The following is a 26539-nucleotide window of genomic DNA, read 5'->3' as shown; positions in this document are numbered from 1 at the left end:
GCATCCTTGCGCTATTTAAGCGCATTGTAAAAATTCTGTCACCTGATTGTGACATGCTAAAGATGAGTGTTTTCCTGTAATTTTTCTGTTTTGTTTCATTTGTTGATGTTTTATTCTGGTGTTTGTGGGTAAGTTAGAGCGCAATATGTAAACACAACCCATAGTCAGGAATTGTTATTAATTTTGCAAAAAATTACTTTCTTATTAACATATATTTTGCTAAATTTCTTTGAATTTGATTATTTTCAATTTCAAGTTGTTTATTTTAAAATGATCTGATGAACGTTTTTCATAGGTTTTTAAAAATTTCATTCTTTTACATATTAGTACATCTTAAATTGTGTTTGATGTATTTCTAGATTCTTAAAATAATTTGTGTTGTGCGTTTGAAATGTATTTTGAAGAAGCGATTTGATATTGCTCTTAAAACGATACTCCCATCATTCAAAATGTCTATACTTTTTCATTTGTTGGTCTTGATTTCAATTTTCTCCCCCTTTATTTCTCCTTTGTTATCCTGCTAAAAAAAAAGGGTTAAATGTTTTAATAGAACATTTTTTATAAATGTTGGTAATCTTTATGGTGCATGTTGTTCACGTATACTTTGAAGATACAAGAAGCATTGAAAGTATTCATATAATCTGCTTAAAATGTGAACCCTTTTTGTTCATGCATTATTTGATGATAGAATAATACTTATGGTTGCTTAAAAGTAAATTTTGGATTTGGCCTTAAAATTTGAATGAGGTGCTGTTGCAGAATGAACCTGTCACACAATATGAATTTTTAACTGCAGTCTCTGGATGTCATAACTTGGCTGTCGATATATTACATGTCTACAAATTTATTTGTCATGCATTATCTTTTTTTTTTCTTTGATAATTGGATTAAAATCCAACGTAGTGTCAAACTTCAATAGCATTTTGCATTCTGAATGAATGTGACCTGCTATTGAAGATTTTAATTGGTTTGAAAGCACCCAATGAAATCTTATTTTGTGCCTCAATATTTTGCCACCTACATGTAGAGATCTTGGCAACAAAATTAAATTTTTAATCGCAAATATGACTAACAGTTGCCTCTTTCTAATACTGGAGATTCAACAACTTTCCGTTCACCAATGACAATAGCAATACTTCTACATTCCTAAAGAGAAGTAATCTTGCAACAGCAGAAACGTTTTTATATTTGCTTTGTTTTATGCAAGAAGGCCAAAATAAGTTCTGTAATGTAATGGTAGGGTAGATGATAGGCTGTTTTTCTCGAACAAAAGCAAAATCTTTCCATGTTAAGTGTCTTTTTTTGGATGTTTTGTAAAATTTTCTGTGTATATGGTTTTTTGAATTGAAACTTCCTTTACAAGCAAGGTACAGAAACAACCTAAATTTATGGGAGGGGGTGGGGAATCTCAGTTTGTAGAATGGTACTAGAAGTTTTGCCGAATGATAAAATACGCATGTATGCTCACACAAGTACATCTACTAAAAAGGAACATTTGGACTGTTAAAAGTTAGAATATTGCTACAGTGATCTCTCACTTCACGATCTCTGTTATACGCATTTTCACTTATGCGCCTTTTTCTCATGGGCCGGGCCATCAATGTAGGAAAACAATGTTAACTCTTGTTCATTTATACGTAAAACCTAAAATGCACTTTTCACTTAAGCGCAATATTTCTTTCAAGTTTTAGTTAAATCACGTATTCACATAGGCGGATTTAGGACTGAGTTCCTGGGGGAGGGGGGGGGGGGGCAGGATTTTTTTTTGGGAGCAACATCTTTAGTCCCCCCCCCCCATGTTTTTGTCTGTTTTCTGCGATGCATAAGGCCATTCTTTACTTTTTATGTGTCGTTTTCATTACTGTGTGTAATCATGCTGTCCTTTTTAAATTGACCTTAAAAGAAAGGGGGCTGGTATTAAGAGAGTAACTCAGTGCTCCCTTTTAAGTGGGATTTAGAATATCTCCAGTTTTAGGGGGCCCGGGGGTTACCCCCGGAGGAAATTATCTAAAATGGATATAAAATTCTGCATTTTGAAGTCTTATAAGGGTTAATTGGAAATAATAGGCAAATAATTTTTTTTAAAGATATACGCTTTAAAAGTGCTTTGTGATGCAAGTTAATACTTTAAAAGAAATGGTGCACAGATTTAGAGAATAGGTATCAAGAGAGTAACATACTACCCATTTGAACAATTCTTAATTTATACACTTGATAAGAAGTAAAATTGAAGCACACTTTGCTTAGGAGTTTCAAAGACTTGTCTAATTATTTTCAAGGTTTGGTTGGTTAGATTGGGTTTTTCATTCAAGAGCCCTTGTAGGCTATACTGCGCCAATTCTTTTCAGGGATTTTAGAACCTATCAATAATTTGCACTTTCCAGCCTCTGAAATTGAGTAATAGATTATACACTTGTACAGTAGTGTTCAATCTTTGTAAGAAACGGCTATTTTAAGTTTAAAAGAAAAAATAAACTTTAATTTCCTATTCAAAAAAGAAAAAAATCATGATTTTTTTTTTTTGTAAGATTTTGGAAGATAAGTTGTTACTATATAAACTCTTCCCAAAACTGGGGAGCATTGTCCCCTTTGCCCCCCCCCCCCCTATAAATCCACCCATGCTCTTCTAAACTATTCAAAAACAAAAAAATAATGATTTTTTTTTTTAAATTTTTGGAAGATGTGTTGTTACTACATAAAGTCCTCCCAAAACTGGGGGGCATTGCCCCCTCTGACCCCCCATAAATCCGCCCATGCGTATTCACGCTTGCTTATCCGAAGATTTGTACCCTTCTTGCTCTGTCTCTTGGAATGCATTCACATGCCTTTATTTCATTATTCGGATTCTTCCAAGAACACATTCTTTTTTCGCAAAAGTGTGCAATTGGGGGTAGAATTAGTCCTGTGATTGACATCAAGAGGGAAGAACGGGTTAGGGATCCTATTGAGAGGATCTTTTGCATTCTCGTACACTATAGCTTTGATCACGTGCCTTATTTTAGGTTTTGGGTGCTTACGTACTGTACAGTGCTTAACAGTACAGTGGGCGCTTACGTACTGTACAGTGTATAAAAAATGACAAAACTTACCACTTCAAATTTTGCATTTTTGTTAAATTACATGCATAAATGGAAATTATGTGCATATTTATTCATTGATATTATTAAATGTACTATTAGTATTATTATAACTGATGCTAACTTATTGCATTTAATCTTATTTTTTGTTTTTTCACTTATGCGCGAAAATTTCGTTGTCCTCTTTGGTCACGTATAAGTGAAAGGTCACTGTATTGTATGTTTCCAAATTTACTGAATCGTACAATCGCTGCACAATTACAGCAAAATGCTAATATTACGCATGTCATTGTGGCATCAAAGCGACATAAAAATAAGTAGTTAGTACTATGTTTTCAACAAAGTGATAATTTTTTTTCAATTTAAGGAAAAACGTTCGGGTCTTCTGGATTTTGAGATTTTATACTATACAATACTTTCTGACATTTACTCAAACCTGATTTATTCATGAGTTATTAGGTATTTGCTTAGTTTTATCATAAAATCAGTAAACCAAGCAAAAACTATGTTAAATTTAGTTTTCTTTTTTACTTTTTGAAATTGAATCATAGCTTTTTAAACTTTTCAAAACGGTCAATTATAATTACAAACTATAGATAAAATATCTGAAAAATTTATAAGAAATAACTACAGATAACATGAGCTTTTCTAATAGAATCCGAGCATCAATATTTGTATCTAGATTCTTCGGATTTTGCAAAATATCCACTCATTTTTGGAGAAATATTGTGGTTTCAGAGTTCTAAAAAACATAGAATATGATATTTTTTTGTTTTTTAAAAAAAAATATCTTTAAAGATGTTGCTCACCAATATTTACTTCTCTTTCAGGTCGTGAAAATGTCGTTCGGAAGATCGAATAATTTTCCTGATTATGGTGCAACAAACTCGATGCTCGGAGGTCGAAGTAATCCCGGACCCCAGCCGAACTCCAATTTTGGTAACTAAGTAATTGCTTAAGGAATAAAATCATTTATCTTTGATACCCCGAACTTCCACTTTTAACAGGGGGTGATTCTCAATTCACTGAATCCAACACTGAATTTTCAGGGTTCGTACACTCCTTCAAAACTTCTCCAATACTCCTTCATTATGGAAATTTTGAAAGGCCCTTTAACTCCTTCATTTTGGTTTTAATTCCCTCAAAACTCCTGTTTTAGTTCATTACTACATAAACTTCCTCTATGACAGTAACTTAAAATCCTTCGATCGACAACTTAACTTCGTCATAAGGGCAATTTTAATGTCGTAACAGAACTGATGTGATATACCCCACCCTTGGCGACTTTTTCCTGTTGGCGCCAAGAAAGCGTCGCCAATAAAACGATGTTTGACAACATATGTCATACATCGTTCTTAGCGATGCTTTTTTAGCGCCAACAGGAAAAAATCAGATAAAAAAACATGATCAAAGCACTTCAGAACACAATATATATAAAAACAACATAGGGGCACAACAAAAAACATCACGAATATATGCTTCAAAAATGTACAGGGCCGGGGTTTTTTGTAAACATATTAAAATACAATGAAATAAATTATTGTATTAATTACAAGTCAAAATTAATGCATTAATTGTTTTTTCATCATTTCTCCGGGATACGAGCCCTCGGTCTCATAGTACTTTCGTAATGAGACCTCGGCTCGCCGGCCCTGCCTCGGTCTCATTACGAAAGTACTATGAGACCTCTGGCTCGCCAGGACCTCGCTCCGCTCGGTCCATTATCCCTCCGACTGTTAATATACATTACAGTCGGAGTATGGTCACAATTATGTATATTTATGTATATTATGCATATTCATGTGTATGTACATCCAAGGGTGGCTCCTTCCGTTCAGTGTACAATAATGACACAGTTTTAAGTGTGAAATATGCACCATTATTGTGCAGATTTATTAATAAAATTCAGCATTTTTAAGAGTACAACCGAAAGAACTTTCAATTGTTAACATAAAATTCAGTACCTAAAGGAGGCACGTTAATGTCTAAATAATTTGTGGCATCGATAAGAATTAACTTTTAGAACAAAATAACCGAACTATTTTTTGTAAAATTAATTAACATACAGTAAAAATAAAGTTAGAAGCTATAAGAACCCCTCAAGGATTTGTAAAAAACAAAGAATTTCCAAAGTGAGAATTTTTATGTGAATTCTAAAATAAAGAACTTACCTTTTTATGGTATAAATCCTCACACTCAGTCCAAAACAAAACATCATCTGACAATGGCGCGTTATAGATACACACCACGTTGGAGTTAACTTTTAATTAACCTTCAAGTTTGAAGAAACTGGCATTTTCTAATGTTTTTACTTCAAAACACAACTACTGAATCTAAACTAACACAAAATAAGCATTCCTGTAAGGTATATTGCACAAAACAACACGTATCTCTCCTGCGTAAAACCAAGAACCCAAGTAAACAAGTTCGAACAAGTTTGCCTTCGCGTTGCCAACCACAGGTTAGTTTCACCAGGGATGCCATGCTTAAAAATTTATCGCCTCATTGGCGAGAAAAATATTTCAATTTTGTGCAAAAAATCGGATGTCGCCAAATGGGGGGGGGGGGGGGGGGGGGGGTATATCACATCTGTACCGTCGTAACTTCGTATGTTTATATTTTGTCATAAAGATTTGATTTACAAAATGATCATCAAAGTCATTAATGTTGAAGGGGAAAATATTATTAGATGACTAAGACATTTCATAAGTGAAGTTGAACATGCTTGAATGGTGCTTGGCTGTATTTTCAAGTTTTATGATTATTGCTTTTCACTCCATCACACTCTCATCAGCAAAAGTCAGTTTGTCTAATTATTATTTAAAAATTACACAAGTAGATGTACTATATTATGTGGTTGTGTTAAAAAACAGTTGTTTAGTAAGTTGAAGTTATGATAATGCAAAAAGGGTCATCCACAAGTGATGTCATGCCTTGAGGGAGAGATGGGTTCATGAAATTGTGACAAGGGAGAAGAGAAAGGGTGACAAAAAGTGACATCACACAGTTATGATAATATGTTTATAAAGAATATGACTTGTGACAGGAAGAGTAAGGTGAAGTGTGACACTTTGTGATAAAGAGGGGAAAGGGGTCAAATATGTTGAAGAAAACTGCTTCATCATTTAACAGGGTTTGTACGGGTCATGGAAATCCTGGAAAGTCATAGCAAAAAAATAAGCAAATTTCAGACCTGGAAAAGTCATGGAAAATTGAAATTTTCATTTAAAGTTATGGAAATTTATTAGAAGTCATGGAAAAATGTCCTGGGCTAAGAGAAAGTAACAGTAGCTAAAAGTGCATTAGAAATCTAGAGTGATTTAACAGCATTGCGCATATAAAAGCTATTAAAACTGGAAAATAGAATGATCCTAAAAACAAATCGGAATTTTGAAATCTCATTGCATCCACTTCTGTAGCAGACGCTTGTCCTCTTTCCAATGTGATCTTATTGCTTGGCTATCACTCATTTCGTATTTACCATTATTTTAAACACTTTTAATATTTTATGTTCTATAGTAGAGAACATGCACATTCTTGATTTTGCCACGCCCATTCAAAAAACTCAATTCAATTGCATCAGAGTTCGTTTCCATCACTCGTAAAAACTTAATTACTAAATTTATCAGTTTATATCAATTTGTTAAAAGTTTTAGAAAATAAAGATCTTTAGTTAGGAGTTATAATACAAAAATAGGGGAATTCTAATACTCTAAAACAGTAGTGCCCAACATAAGGCCTGAAAAACTAATCCATGCGACCAACTGCTACGTTCAATGTCAGGAATCCAACACAATTTATATGCATTTGATTTTATGTGCATTTGAAAATGTGAACGAGTACATTTTAATCAGAAGATTAATTCGCTACTGAATATTTTTTTTAAATAAATATCTGGTTTAGAAACATAAGTTTACTGAAGTATGTGGGTTTACTTTAAAGAACCAAAATACTGTCAAATTATGTGGATGATTAAATGCACTGTTGACACTAAGAACAAATTTTGAAGCAAATTTATTGAAACTTAGTAATGAGTCATTTAACCTTTCTCCCATTCATTATCATTCTGCCCTTTTACAAAGAAATTTTTAGACATTTAATTATCATTGTATTGCTTTCACTGTATTTTACTCTACTTAAATTTATATGATAAAGAAATAATAATAGTTTAGTTTTTAGCTGTACACTGATATTTTTTCAATCATGAGTAAGTGCTATAATGAGGTAGTGGCATTCACATAGAAGTTTTGCTAATGCTCATGGCCAGAAATTGGCAAGTTTGATATTAAATTGTCTACTATTCTTTCCATGTAACAAGGTCATGAAAATTTTTATAAAGTCATGAAAAAGTCTTGGAAAAGTCATGGAATTTTTTCATCCAAATGGAGTATGAACCCTGATTTAAGGACAGCCCATTAGTAGTACTCCTTCAAAATCTCATTTTACTCCTTCAAAACTCCTCCAAAAGTCCTTCATTTTATTTCTGAAATTGAGTACGAACCCTGAATGGTAAAATATGAACATGCATACCTGCCTACACCTAATTTCAAAGGACATTATAAATTATTTAAAAAAATGTTAAATAATTGCACTTGCAGTGCTGTAACTGAATTTGCCATATTGCAGACAAAATTTGCCTGGTGGAAAAAACATTTGGAAGGTCACGGTGACCTCCCATCAGGGCGCCCCCAACTTTGTGTAACAACCAAACAATTGATAAAGTAATGTTGCTGAAGCGCAAAAATTTATTTATAATTTACGTAGCAGTGACGCAGTTTCGGGTGGGAAAATAAGGGATGCAGATATGAACATAAGATTTTTTTGAAATAAAAAATCATGGAACCAGTAGCTTGTTTTTCATGTGGTTATTCTTTTTTTTACTTTGAATTTTCGAATTCATTTTTTACTGTTGATATAAGTAAGAAGCCATATTTTATGCACTCTTTAAGTTTAAAATAGTCTTTTTACCTTAATATCTTGAATAATAAGACGTGTACAGAACACAAATAATCAGTTTTTATAATACTGCTCATTCTAAGCGAGCATCTTTTTCTCATGATATTTTATAGGCAAGCATCTTAGCTATCTCACCATTTTATAATTAAGTGTTTTAATTAGTTTACCAAAGCATTTGTTTATCTATATTGGAACATTATTTTTCACAAAATGGCTTTTAATTAAAAAAATCCTTTCTGTTCATGCAGTTAAGATATTGAACAGTAAGTAATGATTTTTAAACTGAAATTCAGTTAAGATTTTATATTGTTCAATTTTAATACCATGATTTTAAGGGGTTAAAGTTGAAGTGGTGGGATTTTGTTGCAAACTTTTGAATCCCTTCCTTGAAAACAGTCTGGGTCAAAAGCTCCCACTTGTGGAAGCTTCATTAAAGTCCACATATAATGATGCTTGAAGATTAAAAACTTAAAATTAAATTTTAAAATAGTGGAATAAAAGAAATCAGTAGTTTATCATTCTGATATTGATGTAGAAAATTATGCAGGATGTCAAAAACAAAATCCTAGAATGTAGGAATACACCAAAGGTGGAATGATTGAAATAACTTTTTGTCTCTTCCAAACATTTTGTGCCCCTCCAAATATAAAATTTTGAGGCCAGTCTCCCTTCCTCTTATAAATTTTGAATTTAGGCCCCCTGTATTTGTACCTTAGTAGTTACCATACTTGAACGTCAAGTCTAAATGTATTCAGTGTTTCTAAAGTTACTACATTATTGTTATTATGTATTTATTGATTGGTATTTTAAAAAGTCCAGACAATAATCAAAAGCTTTTTTATTTTCAAATATCTTCTCTTATGTTTAAGCTTTTAAATCTATATGTTTTAATCTTTTATTAAAATAAAATTTTGTTCTGAAATTTCTAAAAATTCTAATAATGTGTAGCTGTGGTTTTCCAATTTCTTTTTTTAAAGCTATGGCTACTTGGAGTAAGAAATCAAGATCTGTTTTGCAAGCCTTATTTCATTATTATTTGATTTCTGTCTCCCTACTCTTTCAGAAAATTTATTCTAGCATTTAGAAGTTTTATTTTATCCAGAAATGCTCTTGCTTTTATTATTGCATCAAGCTTTTGGCAGTTGCTTTATTTGGATGGCTGTAACAGTCGTTCTGTCATCCTTTTTCTAATATGCAAATGCAGATAATGTTGAGCATCTTTCCTTCCAAAACAGATTTGATCTTATCACAAAGTATTAGCGTGAGCGAGTCCTTTTCTATCATCATACCACTTTCCTATACTTTGCCCTGCCTTAGTACTTTTTTGTGGCATTGGGAGCAGGTACCTGAAAATTGAACTTTTAAGGGTAACTACATTGACCTTATATCAAAATATTTATTCTTTTAAAATCTCCAAATGCATTATTTATTTAATTTATTTAAGTATTTGCCGATATATTGCCACCTCAGAACAACGGTAGGATGTCTTGCTGTCATTTCTTTACTTAGATGCCTAACTGTTACTCTGAGGTGTCAATATCTGCTCAGTAAGTTAATGATGATGCTCTCTAATTTGGGTTACTGCTTCAGTTATATGATTATATTTACAATTGCACGTACGTAAGAATGTTTTTTTTAAAGACCTACACATTAAATAATAATAATATGTAAATACCCTGACTTTTGACTCTTTGATTTTAGACATTGCAACATACCATCAATTGTGTGATAACATAAGCTGTAATATATTTTCCATAAACAACAATGGTAAGTAATTCTTTTATTTTATTTTTTAATGCAGTGAAACTACTATGAAATGAACATCAATTGATCATTAAGAGAACTAGTCCAAGGGGTCTCAGGACTTTTTAACCTCAAAAAGATTCAATGTTTTGAAAAAAAAAAAAAAAATGCATGTGTTATTGACCCTACTTTTCTGAACAGTTTGGTACTAAACTTTTAATGATCATCAAAATACTTCCAAAGTTATTAATAATTTAGTAGGGGCCGTTCATATTTGAGATCTTGGTGAGTTTTAACGTAACATAAGTTTTTCTCAAAACATAAAATTTCTGATTACTTGCATCATATTTAAACAACTTATTATTCTTTTGCTCTGAAATTTTGTGTACATGTTTTGTGGAACCTATTCTAGGACTTATTCATGAATTTCCGTACATCTTGTCGAAAAATATGTTTTTAAGGACAAAATTTGCATCGCAATTATGATTTTTGTGCAAAATTTTAATATTTATTGCTGTAAAAAATATTTACATTTTTATGAGCTAAAAAAAAAAAAAACAGATGTATAGCATCTTACTATGATTTTTTGCTGTAATTTAAGGCCAATGTTGAAAAATAGGAGCCTATTATTGAATTCAGAAACATGCACAGACCCCAATAGTACCCCCCCCCCCCCCCCCCAGCAAAATATTAACTTTTCATGGTTTGGAGGAAAATTATGTTATGTTTTGCATCATAGTCTTAATTATTTTGAATGAAAAATCAATTTGAAAGTACTACAGTAAAACCTGTCTACAACGATACTGTTGGGACCTAAAAAAAAAATATTGTTATGGACAGGTTATCATTATAGACAGTTTGATTGTTAATGCTGACATTTTGCTTGGAACCACGGAAAATATCATTATATACAGGTTTATTTTTATAGACAGTACTGTTATACACAGGTTTCACTGTATGTCATGTATTCATGTGCATATTTGTAGTCATAAAAAAAATCAACTTGCCAAAATGTTTCGTTAATTAGATAAAAAGTTTTGAAAACGGAGCTGTTTTTTCATGCTCCTTAATACAGGAAAAGTACTGAGACCCCTAATCTGAAAGCTATGAGTATCCAGTAAAGGACACAAGAGTTGTATCTATTATTTATGTTCATTATGTGTTTGCTAAGAACTATTTTTCAGGGTTGCCAACTGCTTCGCATTTTGAAAAGTTGCCCCGCAAAAATGGCGAAACTCCGCGGCTCAGCAAAGGAGTTCCTTTGCTCCGCATTTTCTGGCCAAAAGTCTTCAAACTTAAATTTTGCTACTTTATCGTTACAAACATGTAAATTTTGGAAATTAGAGATGCTTACTCAAAGATTGAAATAGTGTTTAAAACTGTTTTATTAATTTAAATATAATTTTTTTACTTGTCCTTAAAATGATTTATTAAAGCTTTAAAACAATTTTAGACAAGTCGTTTTAGTTATTTTTATTGATTTTTATACAACATACCAAACTGCTCCGCAAAATTTTAAATTACTCCTCAAAATCAACACGGATGCTCCTCAAATTGTTTCTTCAAGATTGGCAAACCTGATTTTTTAAAGTGGATTTATGTTTAAAAAAATAAGAATTTTTGCAGTAAAAGTTTGCTACAGAAGGCTTGGAGTGACTGACCAACTCATCCTTCCTTATAATTTGACACTAGTAGACTTTGATTTTCTCATATCTGAGCCTCTTCCATCAAAAGTGGAAAATTTTTCTATTCAATAACATTTGTTATGTAACAAACAAACATTAGACTTTCAATTTTTTAGGTTCACTGTCGTACTCTTTTTTTTTTGAGAAGAGGATAGGTACTTTTATGCTATTGATTGTTTAGTTTTGGTGAATTCTATGGAGCTCTTTTGTGTCCAAGCAACAAGGATTTTAAGCGTGAAGTAAAAGTAATATAATACTGCACAAATCACAATAAATTTATTCCCCTCTTTTTGAGCTCAATATCTAGGCTGTAAAGTAGTTGCTCTATGTATTTCCAAAATGCTTGTATGTACTTTTCATTTCAGTTTTGTTTTCTTTCATACTGCTATCACAAAAAAAAAAAAAAAAAATAAAAATAAAAATAAAATAATGGAATAAAAATAAATAAATAAATAAATGTAGGGAGAAAAAGTCATTAATAAAGTGTTTACCATTTTCTCTACGAAAATAACTTCCCTGAAGATTTGAGCTATGAAATTGTTGTAATAAATTATTTTTTCAGTAGTAAAACCTGAAAGTTTATGTAATTTTATTTTATTTCAGTCACTGCCCTTGAAAAAGCATCAAAAGAAATCGGTACTCAATCTGATAGTCCATTACTTAGGAATAAAATGTAAGAAACAAATTCACCTTTTGACTTTTCATTTGTTGTTTTGTTTTCTCTTGTTCGTTGACTGATATTTTATGATTTTTAGAATATTTAACATTTCTTTGATGGCATGAAATTCTGTGCTTACTAACACATTAATTATCAGTGCTTACAGTGAATTTCAACATTTTATTTCAACAACATATCTGTTTCAATAAGTCCCAATTTAATTATTGCTTCAATTCCATTACAACAGTATTCCCGTTAGAACAAACAAAATTTGTTGTGCCTTGAAGTGCATTACAACAGGATTTTGCTGTATTTTGAATGGATCTTTTTAATTGGTAAAAGTTTCTCAGAAATCAATCAATTAGGAAACTGAAGTCGCATTTTTTTTTTTTTCTTTTTTCACTAAGAAAGAACATGAATTGGAGCAACCACTTTTTGGGTTGCCCCTCTCTAAGACCTGAGTAATTGCACATGCTTGCTCCATGCTCCGAATAGTTTTAAGAGGAATTATATTGCAGCGCCTCTTATAGAAATTGGTTTGCAGTGCCAGCAGAGTACAACTCAACTCCACTCCCCAGTGTTGACATTTTAAAAAGCCTGCACGCGGCAGTTGACAGCTGTTCCATAGACTAATAATAAGAGTAGACCGAGCTTTCTCATTCTTGCTGATAAAGAAAATTGGTTCATAGATGTATCATGTGACTAGTGGAAGGGCTTGGCGAAGACTTTGGCAGCATGGTTGCTAGATGGCAGCATTATCTATAGTTTGGCACTCGACATGTATTTTAAGACAATGTGTTTTCATTAAAAAAAACTTCCAGGTGCAGCGATTGAACTGTTTTTCTTTTAGTTATGCATTATTTTGACATTAGTAATAGTTTTTGATCAGTTTTCGGTAACTTTTATTTCATTTGGAGCTGTCAGCGTTGGCATGAACGAAATGGCGTAAACGTTTTGCGTTAACGCAAAAATGTACTAATCGGTATCTTAAATTGAAACTGTAGATAAAAATCTTACCGTTTGCTGATTCCTCTTGGTCACTTGCATCTTTTATTGCTTAGAGAGTTATTGAAATTGACTAAAGAAAATGCACAATACTATCTAAACGAAAAACTCACTATATTAACAAAATATTTACAACTTAAAATAACAAATTTACAAATCGGACTCCATAAAAGATCATTCTTCCGTGTTCCATCAATTCTATTTATTTTATTTCGCGCTGGCGTTGATCGTCTGCTACGATTAACGCCCGCTGTTGCTAGGATATCCACTAGTCACATGGTTTGGTTTAGGAGCAGCAAAAGGGTTGCCATAGCTCGGTCTACTCTTATTATTAGTCTATGAGCTGTTCATTTTTCTCTTGACTTGTCATGTTGTAGTTTTACCTTTGAATGTCTTTTACTTCTTTTTAGTTCTTTACAATGCTCGTACTTGTTAAGTGTTTTAAGATATTAAATTGGTTCTTGTTAAACGAATGCTATGTGCTCCTTTTTCCGACTCTGCAATACATTGTATCATTATTATCAACCTACTTTAATAATTTTATTCATACATCATATGAAACAATAAAGTTAAAATGTTATTTATTGTCAATTCTTTATAAAAAATGTATAGTATTTTATAAACATGCATACCCACACTTAAAAAAAAATTAATATTTTAAGGTTTAAATAGGTGAATATTTATATTTAATTTTATGTGGTATATACCACGCTTTGGCCTTCAATCTTCGAGTTGAACCGAACCATTGCTTTGGTCACTCGTCTGGTCTGTGCTAATTTTATATTAGCTACCAGTTTGTTTGGCACTCTTGGCTTCCTTAAGAGGTTTTCCATCTCTAGCTCAGTCACTTTCCTATGCTAGGCTGATGAGTGCTAATAAGCGCAAAACTGCAGTCCTCGACTGGAAATGACTGAACTGGCGGTGTATTTCATGTATTTCTGTTTTAGCCCTGGCTAATGGGCGGTAATTTACTGAATATACTTAGCGATATATGGCCAAGCTTTTGGTCGCTAAGTTTTGTCGCCAACTTGGCGATTTTTTCTTTTTTAATCTGCTTTTAATTTGGCCATTGTTGGTGATAGTTAAAGAGTTAACCAGTGAATCAAATTAAAATTGTCAATAATGGGGAAATAAATCTGTGTAAAACGTTTTTTTGCTTCCGTTCACAAGGAACTAGGGGTGAAAATATTTAGTGTTTCCTTGCTTACTCCAAGGCGCTGTTATCATTAAATTGGCAAAAAAGGAAGTCATGTGATGCACACATCAGCTTGTTTTGTGTTTGTTTAGTTTAGTTTTATTAGTATCAATTTTGACAAATATTGTTAATTTATTGAACACCTTTGAAGGTATACCTGTTACTTTGAAAATTCAATAATTGATAGATATCAACACGCACATTCTTAAGATTTTGGCAGAGAACTGAATATTTCTGGTGAATCACCCATGAAAATCGGCATTCTTTTTTTTGGTCTTTCATGGTAACATAGCATTATACACATAAAAAGTATTTCTGATATTGAGATAGAGATATTGAGATTCTGATATTTAAGATAACCTTCTGTGTAGTTATTTCAAAGTTTTCTGTTTCATTTCAGACACTCCACCCAGCAAAATACAAAAAACTTGGTGAGCAATACCACAAAATTTTTGAAAGAGCTAACAGTTATTGTTACGAAAGGAGGAAGGGTAAGAAAAAAACTATAAATTCTTAAATATTCTTTTGTTTTACGTATGTTTTTTAATCTTCAAAGGAAGTTTCACCACTCATTTTTTCCTTTTAAGATAATATAATTATGCATTAATTTTTCATGTTAATTTTTGTCCTGAGAAAGAAAATTGGTACTTCATTATGCATTATAACTCTGAAATCATTTTCCGTAAGCCATCATGGAAGGTGGAATATGAAGGTTTTTCAGTGTTGACATTAGTGATGCAACAAATAATGATTGGGCCGAATACTGTATACCAAACATTTATCCACAAACAAAGCCGAATATTCAGCTATTTGGCCGCCGTATAGTTAATTCATCTTTATTTAAAAGCACTATACAGGTTGCATTTGAAACATACTTTCGTACACTTCATAGGCCAATATACATTATTAAAGATTCAAAAAAATTATTTTGAGCAAAAAATTTGACGACGTTAGTATAATATTAAAAGTATTCAGGACATTTGGCTGGAAAATTACCAATAAGCAGAATGTTTTCTAAACAGCAGTTCTTACCAATTAGAGTTCTATATTGGAGCTTTTAAAAATTATCTTCTGTTAGAGGCATTATTTCATTAAACTTCTCAAATACATAAGAAACTTTCAACTTTTAACCTCTGTGGGTGAAACCTCCCTTATGATAATTCAAACCTCCCTCAAATGGGGAGGTTTGTTCCAGTTTGGATAGTCTTGAAAAATTACTTAAAAAAATATGCAATTTAAATAAAATATGATAATGTAAAACGTTTCCAGATAGCGTAAGGAAGCAAATAATGTCAGTCGAAATTTTCTAACCATTAGAATAAATAAATAAATAAATAATAGAAAATTGTGTTTGTAAAAAGTGGGCCAAACCTCCCTAGTTCTAGTCCTGGCCTACCCGTAAAAGTGGGTTCTTAAGGTTCAAATCTGCTCCAAAATTTTTCAAAACTATTCAAAAAAAAAATACTGTTCAATACATTTTTTTGCTTAAAAGATTTAAGATTATTTGTGTTTATAATTTTTCTATTTCTCAATTTTGCTTGAAAAATTAAATTATTCTTACTGAAGAATTGTATAAACTCAGTGCTTTATCTGCAGCATTTATTTTTACTGTAATGGTTGCAAATCTCCTTTCATACAAAAAAATGTACATCATTTTCCTTCAAATTTTTAATACTTGATGCTAGCAAAGTTCTTTAAATTTGAAAATGAAAAACTCTACATTAAACATATAATTGGAAAAAAAAATATGAATTTAAAAAGTATTACATCGAATTCGCACATATGAGAACATGCACCCTTTTCTTTTGAGTTGTTAAAAAGACATCTGATATTTAACAGGGAGGAAGTTATGTAGTGTACACAACGCATATACCAATTAATCGGCCACTTTGCTGATTATTTATAATTGGCCAAATGTTGTCTATTAATCGGCGGGGAAAACATTTTTCAAAAATTTTTTAAGTATACCTTTAACAAGAAACCATGATGAATACATTTATGAACAATAAATAAATGTAATTTGCTACAAACATTATTTTAGAACTAAAGTATGAAAGTGTACAGAGTAAAAACAAATAGTTTAGAAAGTGCGTAAAACTGAATGAAATATTAAAGAATAATTCTCACAGCTGAAACTCACATGGCGCTACAAAGAATATTTAAATTACAGGGCATTCAAATTGGAATGCGAAAATTATTAATCCCCCTACACTTTTCATATCACCTGCCTTGTAGCAACTTTTTATTTTTACGTTATTAATGTTATTTCTATTTATCTTTTGAAGGACAGAAATGTAACAGAAACACACAAATGGGTATATGATCCCACAAGAACCTCCCCTTAACTTTCTTCCTCTCCCTTAATTCTTTTCTTTTATTTCTTAAAGACAATCAGGATCATTTCCTAAAGTTTACGATGACACCCTAACCCCAGTCTTTGGTGACACAACTTGATTTTTTTTTTTTTTTTGGTTATTTTGCTCCTCCCAAAATATTTTTAAAAATTTTATTTGATGTAAAAAATGATGTGTACATAATTTACTTTTTTATTTTTTATAAGCTAATGGTTAAGGTAATATTATTTTTTATTTATTTATTTATTTTTTGAATATATATCCACATATATACAATGTTGCATCATTTTTCATGAGTCAATACTTTTCCCTTTTAGAATAGCGCTTTTAGATAACCTTATATATTTTTTATAAACGAATAAAAAACTTGGATTAAATGGCTACTAATAATTTAAAAATAAATTTAAATAAAAAAAAATGCTCCTAAATTTGCCTGCTTACCACGACTACCCCTAATATTTTAAAATTTTCTTATCTGAGGAGAAAAATTGTCCCTCTGAAATAAACGTGAATTATTTCTAAAGTAAACAAAAAGAAAAGAAAAGAAAAAAAGTGACGGATGAATTGGTAGCATTGAAAGTAACCATTATGATCATTTATCGGCTAGAGCCAATAAATGATCATATCCGATCGGCTAGAGCCGATTAATCGACTGATTACCAACAGCTGAATTATTTGTAATCGGCTGATTTGCTTATTGGTGCACCCCTAGCAGGGTTGCCAGACGTCCCAGATTTCAAGGGACAGTCCTGTATTTTGAAATATTGTTCCTCATCCCGGCGAATTTCCATACAGGAGGGCTAAAGTCCCTTATTCTAGCTGATAACAATATTTTACAGAACAAGACATTATTTTAAGTTAAAAAAATAAAGTAAAACAAAAAATGAGAAATAATGAGCAATAAGAAAATTATGTGGCAGCAAACTCAAAAATTATTTTCCTTTTGATTTGGTTTGTATGTTTTTGTTTTGGCGGTAGACTATGAGAAACTGAATATTTGCTTCTTCTTTGCTCATTGACTAATGTTGGAAATAGATCTCTGCGCATACGTCATCAGTTGCAATGAAAACGATTTTTATACTTTGATAGGCAACATTTTGTGAGGTTTAATGCTTTATTGTGATTGAATTTTTTAGACTTATCAGGAATAGATATCTTAACACCCCTCCCCCTTTTCACTCCTAGAAGTCTGTCCCGTATTTACTGTTTTTAATTCTGACAATCCTGATCCCTAGTGTACACTTCAGATTTGTTTTCTTCATTTAATAGATACGTCATTTTTTAAATTTGCTCATGGTAACGCCCTTTAAGCAGTACCCTCTCATTTAAATAACGTTTAACTTAATAGAATAGACAAATGAAATCAAATTTTATTGATCATATAGATTTAAAGAGAAATTTGTTTGCTTCAATCCTCCCAAAACAAAAGACACTGTAATAAAATAAAAATTAATAATCCTGGTAAGTATATCAGTTTGAAACCAGCAGAAGGGTCTGAACAAAATATCTCTAGCATATCTGTTCCACTCTTTCAAGCATAGAATTATTTGTTAGATTAATTTAACAAAATTGCAAGCTTACCAAAATGAGAAGCCTTGACAGCGGTTCCATTTAAAATTTTGTCTTTTAAAAAATATTTCTCCTATTTTAGCAGTCATCTGTGTCATGAAAAAATAAATTAGAATATGAATGCCTCAAATATTTATTGAACTGCTCCTAAGAGCAATCAAAGGTTGTTTTTTTTTTTTTTTGCTTTCTTTGCAACCAGAGATTGCTTCAACGACCCCCCCCCCCCCTTTCTCCAGCAGCTGCCTTTTTTGTTTGAAAGGATATTTAAGAGCATTTTGTTGAGACTTATAGAAAATGGAAAGAGGAGCTACTTTATAATGTTCTTTATTGATTATGTATATATATACTATATTTCTATGTATATATTCTTTTTTTTTTATTGTGTTTTGTTCATTATTACAATTGTGCACATTTTTTACAGCATAGATAATTTATTTTTACTTTCTTCTGTATATAATATATAGAAGAAAGTATTGGATTCGTGCAAATTTTCGAATTTCGAAAGATTCGAACGTTTTGAGTCCATTTGCTGAATCTATTTCGATTATTTTTGGAAAATGTCTGTCTGTGTGTGGATGTGTGTGTGTGTGTCCCCGTGTGTGTGTGTGTCACGTCTGTGTGTGACCAGTTTTTTGTGGCCGCTCTACAGCAAAAACTACCACATGAAATCGAACAAAATTTGGTACACATGTGTGCCCCTATGTGAACTTGTGCCCATTGGTTTTTGGCGCGAATTCCTCCAAGGGGAGTGAGCAATGGGACATTTTTTGAGTTACGCGTGCTTGCTATTCCTCAGGAAGTAACTGGCGGAATCAAACAAAATTTGGTCCATATGTTGCCATTAACAGGAACAGGTGCTGATTCAATTTTTGTGTCAATAACTCAAACGGGAGTTGAGCTATAGAACGTTTTTTGTCGTCAGTTGTGACTGCTGTATCTCAAGAATGAAAGAAAAATTTATCGGCGAATAGCCCTTAGTGGGTATAAGAGCTGATTTTATTTTGGTGTCAACAGCTAAAAAGGGGGGTAGTGCAATTACCCATTCTTTTTTTCCATTGTGATTGCCCTATCTCAAGAAATAATGCTATGTTCTGGTTGAAATTTGTAATGTATGTGAATCCATTTGTAAACAGGCTTTGGTTCAATTTTGACGCCAATCGAATCTAAGAGGTGTTGATTTTTTTTTTGCGAATAAAAATAGCTTTATTAATGCAACAATAAGAAAGATAAATCGTAGGGTCAGGTGGGGTAAAATGGGTAGTCAAAATATATGGTTTTAAAAACAAATTATTTTAAATTAAATTTGCATTTTTTTGAGTGGGACATTATACTTGGCTGTTCTGAATTCTGTTTCACAAAAAATATTTTCCCAATAGATTGTTTTTTAGTAAGAGGTAACTCTTTAAATTGAAGTAGATAAATTCTAGCCGCATGTTGTCTGCTTAAACTTCTATCTCCTGCTCCTGATTTTTGAGAAATTTTTATTAGTGTCATAATATCTTTAGTTGGACATTTTTGTTGCTGCTTCAACTTACAGGGAAGAAAAAAAAGATTTTTTTCTATTTTTAATCTCATATTTTGAAAATGGGGTAAAATGGGTATATGGTTAGGCTAATCATTCCAGCAAGTTGTTTTAAAAGATACAACAGCATATTTTCCTTTAAATGAATATTATTTCATTTGTGGTTAATTTAAAATGATTGAAACATAAAAGTATGCAATGCCGTGACTTTATAAAATAAACTTCGCTCCATCATAACAAATAATAAGAAGCCAGTGGTATACTTATTCTACAGTTTTTCTGCACTTGCGCCCAAGATAACAATTTCCTCAGAATATGCTGGGCCCAGTCTGTTGCTGGTCGTCACAGTTGTACTTGATTGCAATCAGATGCTACCAATTTCTCTAATGTACCTTTAAATTCTCAGAACGCATCCTCATTTCAATCCGAAATTTATACGTACAAAGCACGATTTCGTCACCTTATAAAGATTTGAAAAGTGCTATATTGTCTGCAATTTCAACAAGAGCTTCAGATTTGACAACTACCTGCATGAGTTATTTAAAGCAACTTAAATGTATGCTGGCAAATACAGGAAGTATTGACAAAGATGTTTCAGAAAGGCTAAGAGTTGAAAGTGAAAAAAATAATGAATTAAAAAACAAGAAAATAAAAAATAGTGGAAAAAGAAAGTTTCCGTTCAGAGGAATTATCTGAATAGAAACTGCTTAAAATATGCTTTGTAGCAAAGTTTAACCACAGGTGCCTGAGTATAAATATTATACTTTGAGGAAACATGCAAGGAAGAATTTATTGGCAAATATATGGCTGTTGAGGGAAATATTATGCGATGAAATATTTAAAAAAAATCCGAGATGGGGGATTTTTCTTATTTTTCCTGATGTAGACGACATGGATTTCATTGAAAAACATCAAATAATAGAAATAATTAATGAGCCACAATTTAACAATAGAAGCCATTACTTTTTTTAAAAAATGACAAGTATGAATATCATGCATTGAAAGAAACCTCATATATATTTTGTCAAATTTACTGTTCGCACTATTTTTTAAATTAAATTGTAAAATTTTGTTAACTGATTCTTAAGACTATATTATCACACTGCATTGAACAAATAGTATGCTTTTTTATCACTTCTTAGACTTCAATACGCATTTTACCCTACAGACTACCCATTTTCACCTGCGTGGGGTAAAATGGGTATAGAAAACATATAGTCATAAACACTCCTCTCAAAAATAAATTTGTATCAAATTATGTGTGAAAATCATTTAATTCTACTTTCAACATATATAATGAATACATAAAACAAAAAAAATTTAGAAAAAATATTTTGATAAAAATATTTGAGTCAAAATCCAAAAGTAGGCTATTTCATACCCATTTTACCCCACCTGACCCTAATAGATTGTTGTCTGCGTATTTCTCGTGATTTTAATTGTATGGAAATGATCGGAAATATTATCTCAATGATTTAAAAATTGTAACTGTTGCCATCTTATGTTTGTTAACAAATAAAATATTTGTAATTAATTCAAGCAAGGCTTTTAAAATAACTTTCAATTTTCGCTCTTTACTTTGCTTTTGCAATAATTCAGATATTGGGATGGTCGTCAAGTTTTTGAATGTGTAATTTTGTTTTTGTTGGGAAGATTGCTTCCTCGTCACGCATGGGGAGGGATCAGAAAAAAAAAATATAGAAGAAAGTTTCGTGATGGCCATAACATACTAGTTTGGTTATTGCTTTTTGCATGATGATATTATTTTTAAAGAGTACCAATTTTTTAGTATTCTTTTCATAATACATTTAGTTTTAACAAAAAGTCTGAAAAGATAGTCAGCAAATTTTGCAAAACTAACTTGAAGAAACATGGAGTAATCAACTACTCTTTGAAAGAATAAAAATTCAAAAGGGGAAAAAAGAACCTTTCAAAAAGTTCAAAAGTGCATTCCTTTATGCTAAAACTTCAATTTTCCAGAAGCAAATCGTCGCCTCATAGCAACAGTAGGATATCTTAGTGTTATTTCTGAGATTAGATGTCTTAGTGTTGCTCTGAGGCAACAAAATGTATTTTAACAAGAAGTTCCATCTAGAACTAAACGAGCCTACTTTCCCGTATCAGGTACTTTCTAATACCTGATCAATATTCTAAAAAATAGCTAAAATTGCAAATTGTTTCAAACATATTTTTTAAATACTTTAAGCTGATTTCTAGGAATAAAATATGTTTCACTCATCTAAAAAAATAAAATTGTGAAAAAATTAATAAAATAAAATAAATAAAAGAACAAAAAACCTAGCAGCACCTTTCAAACAAAGCTGCTAATACACTTTTTTCCATAAAAAAAAAGTTCTTTAACCACTTTCAAAACGAAAAAATAGTAAGTAAAATTAATAAGCTTATTAAAATAAATAGTTTCATTTTTCCCCTGTTGCCAAAAATAATTTTTTACATGAATTAATGCACTTACCAAAATAAATAAAAACAATAAAATGTCAACTTGAAGAAATAATTTTCATTGTCAAAAAAAAAAAAAAATCTTCTGCACATATCTTTATGTAGAAACATAAATGATTTGGAGTTTTTCCGTCGAAAACTGAATACCTAAATTAAAACTTTAGAGCGAAAATAAAAACAAGTCATATTAACAATAATTATTTCGCAGTTAAAACCATATCTGCGAAGTCGGAGTTAGGTGCCCTTAAATTATCGGAGTCGGAGTCTGGAGTCGGTCGTCAAGAGCTATTTCCAACAAAATTTTTTTGAAGTAAATCTGCATTCAAGTACAGAATCTACATTGACTATCAGTTCCTCCTTAGGCGCTAATGTTAAGGGATTTGAACTGTTCAAAATTGAACAGAAAATTGTTCAAATCAAAAAGATATTTTATTTACAAGTTTTTCATCAAAAGCTTTTTCCTACAAAGTTTGTTTGCAGCAAATTCGCCTCACAGTTCAGAATTGACTTAAATTTCCCAATAGGCGCCAATGTTAATTTTTTTTTTAACTGTTCAAAATTGAACAAAAAATAGTTCAAATCAAAAATTGAAATATAGGAATGAGGTGTCCTCGCCGAAATCTTTTGAACAAAAAAAAATTTGTTCGAAATGGACTATTCACTCAAAAGTTATTGGGTGGGGGGGGGGGCAGACAGACAGACCAACAGACATTTTCCCCCATCTCAATACCCTAGTTTCCAGTTTTTAATTTTTTGATATTTATTTATTTATTTTATTTTTGACTTTTTTTTTTTTGTAGCATTTTCAAGATTCATTAAGCCTTCTTTCATTCTTTTTTCTTCTTTCTCGTGACTTTTACTGGGAAAGTAGGCTAAAAATTGTTTACAATAAATTTTATTTCATGACATAAAATTATATATTTTCTATTCCCTTTACAGGAGCATAGGCTACAGTCCGAGAGAGTCAGAAATGAATTCCATGCAACAGTGCAGAGATATGATACTCTGCAAAAGGTATAGTTTGAAAAGAATAAGCTTTAACGTATATGATGTGTTCAATGTGTGAAAATAGAAGTCAAGTTTTAAATCCTGTACTTTTCTTGTTCTTTCTTTTCTTTATTCCAATCCTTTTAAATTTATACTTACTGCCATGTTTTTTTATAATTTAGGCAGTTAGAAGAAAAGGGATGTAAGTGGACATTTTCAAGTTTTGAATTAAACAGTTTAAAGATAACTTTCTAGGTAGACTTTCATTGATTTTTTTTCCAAATCATTCTGTACAGCACCTACCAGGACTCTTAGTACTATCCCTTGCTCCAAGACAGAGGAGAGGTTCACTTACCATTTGTACTGGTTACCTCCAAGTTTTTAATTTTGCCACTTACATCCCTTTGCTTCTCATGCCTAAATTGTAGCCTTTGAATTTTTTTAATGAATACTTTTATAATTTATAGGTGAAAATGATCTATTATTTAATATTTTTGAACATATTTTGTGAGTTTGTTTTACCTTCCACTAAACAAGTTAAACAAAAAGTATGTATGAGGGGTGATCAGAGTCAGCAACAAAGTCTATCAGAGGAGAACATGTTTTGACCTGAACTCATAACAAAAAATATACAAATTTTTCGGAATACCGAAGAACCTGCTTTCTTCAGTGCATGAAATTGGCTGTATGGGACTTTTTGTTTCAAAGTCAATTTAATTAATTTGCAGTAAATTACCACCTTAAGCCAGGGCAGAAATGCATAATGTACCTAAATAGGCTCCTTTAAGAGGTTTTCTGCCTCCAGCTCAGTTACTTCCTATTCCAGGCTGATGAGCGCTAAAAAGCACAAAACTGCAGTCCTTGGATGGAATAACTGAGCTGGCGGTGTATTTTATCAATTTAATTAGTCTCTTTACGGAAGGGGTTATGTTGTAGCCTCTAAAGCACATATGTGTTATTTTCTTTTAATGTTTACTCTTTAACCATATCTGTTGACACTGCATCAATGAAAGTGCATGTCCCAAATTTTAATTTTCATTCAGAAAAAAAGTGAGAAAAATATTGCATTTAATTTAAAAGTTAATCTCCAAGTTTAGTGTTTAAGTTCTATGAAGAGATTTGAGATTTTTTGATCAAACTTTTTGGAAGTTAAACTTTTATATCATAAATATGAAAGTTGATTTTTTAATTCCTTGTTGTATAAAGTGCTAATTTATTTTAAAATTTTGAAATCGTGCATTTTCAGAGTTTTTATGAATAACCAATAAAAACAAATTATTTCATCAAAATCCTATCATATCTTCGCTTTTATAAACAAAATAAGAAAGCCAAATATTGATAATTAATCATAACTATATAATCCTTAACTATGAAAAGTAGTAAATAGCATTTTGCATGGCAATTTTAAAAAATATGATGCGGACACCTCACTACTTCCATTTAATTAAATAATGCATGATTTTTGATTAAGGAAAAAAAAATCAAGAAAACACTTTAAATCTTTTTTCCCCTAGTTTGTCGCAAACCTATGCAAAAAAGGGTTTTACATAGATTAATTTTCCCAATATTGGCAATTTTAATTTGATTCAGTGGGTTACTCTAAATATCACCAATAACGCCAAATTGAAACCAGATTTGAAAAAATAATTTTTTCCCTTCAAGTTTTGTTGCCAACTGAATGGTATATCACCTTGGTATATCGCCCAAGTTGGCGACAAAACTTGTCCACCAAAAACTTGGTGATATATTGCCAAGTGTTAACCTAATTATGACATCACTTGATTTTGCATTGAAATTAACATTGATTTTCTCCTAAAAGATGTAAAAGACCCCTTTTGGAACATTCGAATGCAACCAAAAGGGAAAATGCACTATACCCCACTAAGAGTACATACCAAAGTTAAACTTTCTACGGCTTGCTGTTCTTGAGTTATGCGAGATACATACATCCACCCATACATATGTACATACAGACTTCACGCGAAAACTTGTAGTAATTAACTCGGTGATCGTCAAAATGGATATTTCGGGCGCCCATACGTTATTAGGTACATTTGCACATGTGATCAGGATGAAAAAAAAAACAACTCTGCATTTATTCAGGGTTTGAGCAAAATGAAAATTAAGCCAATATTTGAGTGAATTTTTTTTGCGAATGCAATACTTTCTTTCCTATATAACGAAAAGATTTCATGAAACTAAAAACTACTACACTGGGTGATTCCATCATGACCTGTGGAACAGTTGGACTACAGTTCCTTCCTTTTTTGCATATGTCAACAGTGCTCTGCCAAATGTCAGTGTCCACAGAAACAGAAAGGAAAAAAAAAAGCTTAATCATTGCAATAAATTAGACTTTATAGTTCGTTATTTCATGATGTAAACCAGTTGTACAATTTAACTTGCTGTAAGAGTTAGGGTTCTATGAAATAATTTTTACTATTTTTCATTGCTATTTGAAAATTTAAACTGACAAAGTCTCAAAACTGAAGTAATAGAATTAGTGACTTTTACCTAAATGCAGGAGATACATATATAAATTATTTTGAGTTAGTTAAAAAGTTGTTGACCCAGTGAAAGGGGTACTTTTCTTAGCAAATTATGTTTTCCAATTTCTTTTTTAAAAAGTTACTTTTTGATTAAAGTATTCCTGTCATGTGCAGGAAACACTTTTGGACATCAATCTTAGAGTCGTCTTTATTCTAGAAAAATGTTATCCAAATCTATTGTTGCAATTTTCAAAAATGTATACTCTTTCTTGCTATTTATTCTTTAGTTTTAAAAAGAAACAAATAGTATATCATTCCAGAGAATTTCACATTTTTTCCGGCATGTGACAGATCTATATTTATTTCAATAAAATTATTTCAAAAATGCAATAAAACTTTTTTGCAACACATACCTGTGTGATATCTTGGGGGGGGGGGGGGGGTAATTTGTTTATTACAGATTTTGAAATGAAATATAGAGCTGTCACTTGTAGGACAAAAGCCTGCTTTTCCCTGGAATGGCTCTATGTAGCTAACTTCTAAAATCAAGTAATTAGAATTAATTTATTTTTAAGACTGGAATTTAAGAAAAAAAAAATCTTTTTGCAGCAATTAGGACCGAAAATGAAGCGAGCAGAGCTGCCATTGCCATCTTCTAGCAAAAATATTTGGGCTTTAGAAGAAGAGGAAGAGCAGCAATCATTGCTTGATGCTGACCGTGTTCAGCAGCAGCAAAAGATGGAAGAAGAGTTAGAGTTTGAGAAGGTAAATTTCACAGTTTATTATTTCTTGAATATGTTCTATAATATTTGTCCTACTTCCTCCTCCAGATTATGTAA

At 31.4% G+C, this 26539-nt stretch overlaps 1 protein-coding gene across 1 annotated transcript; it reads left to right on the top strand.

The window, feature by feature from the left end:
• The first annotated feature begins 85 nt into the window (after positions 1 to 85).
• LOC129233232 (t-SNARE domain-containing protein 1-like) lies at positions 86 to 26539 on the top strand. The gene is made up of 8 exons (XM_054867286.1): positions 86 to 128; positions 3908 to 4016; positions 9735 to 9800; positions 12065 to 12134; positions 14720 to 14810; positions 23164 to 23238; positions 26310 to 26465; positions 26531 to 26539. The coding sequence occupies exons 2-8, from the start codon at positions 3917 to 3919 to the stop codon at positions 26537 to 26539; spliced, it is 567 nt and encodes a 188-aa protein (XP_054723261.1). The 5' UTR covers positions 86 to 128; positions 3908 to 3916.

Source organism: Uloborus diversus, unplaced genomic scaffold (assembly GCF_026930045.1).
Source record: "Uloborus diversus isolate 005 unplaced genomic scaffold, Udiv.v.3.1 scaffold_266, whole genome shotgun sequence".
Classification (NCBI taxonomy): domain Eukaryota; kingdom Metazoa; phylum Arthropoda; class Arachnida; order Araneae; family Uloboridae; genus Uloborus; species Uloborus diversus.
This window is presented reverse-complemented; position numbering and strand designations above follow the sequence as displayed.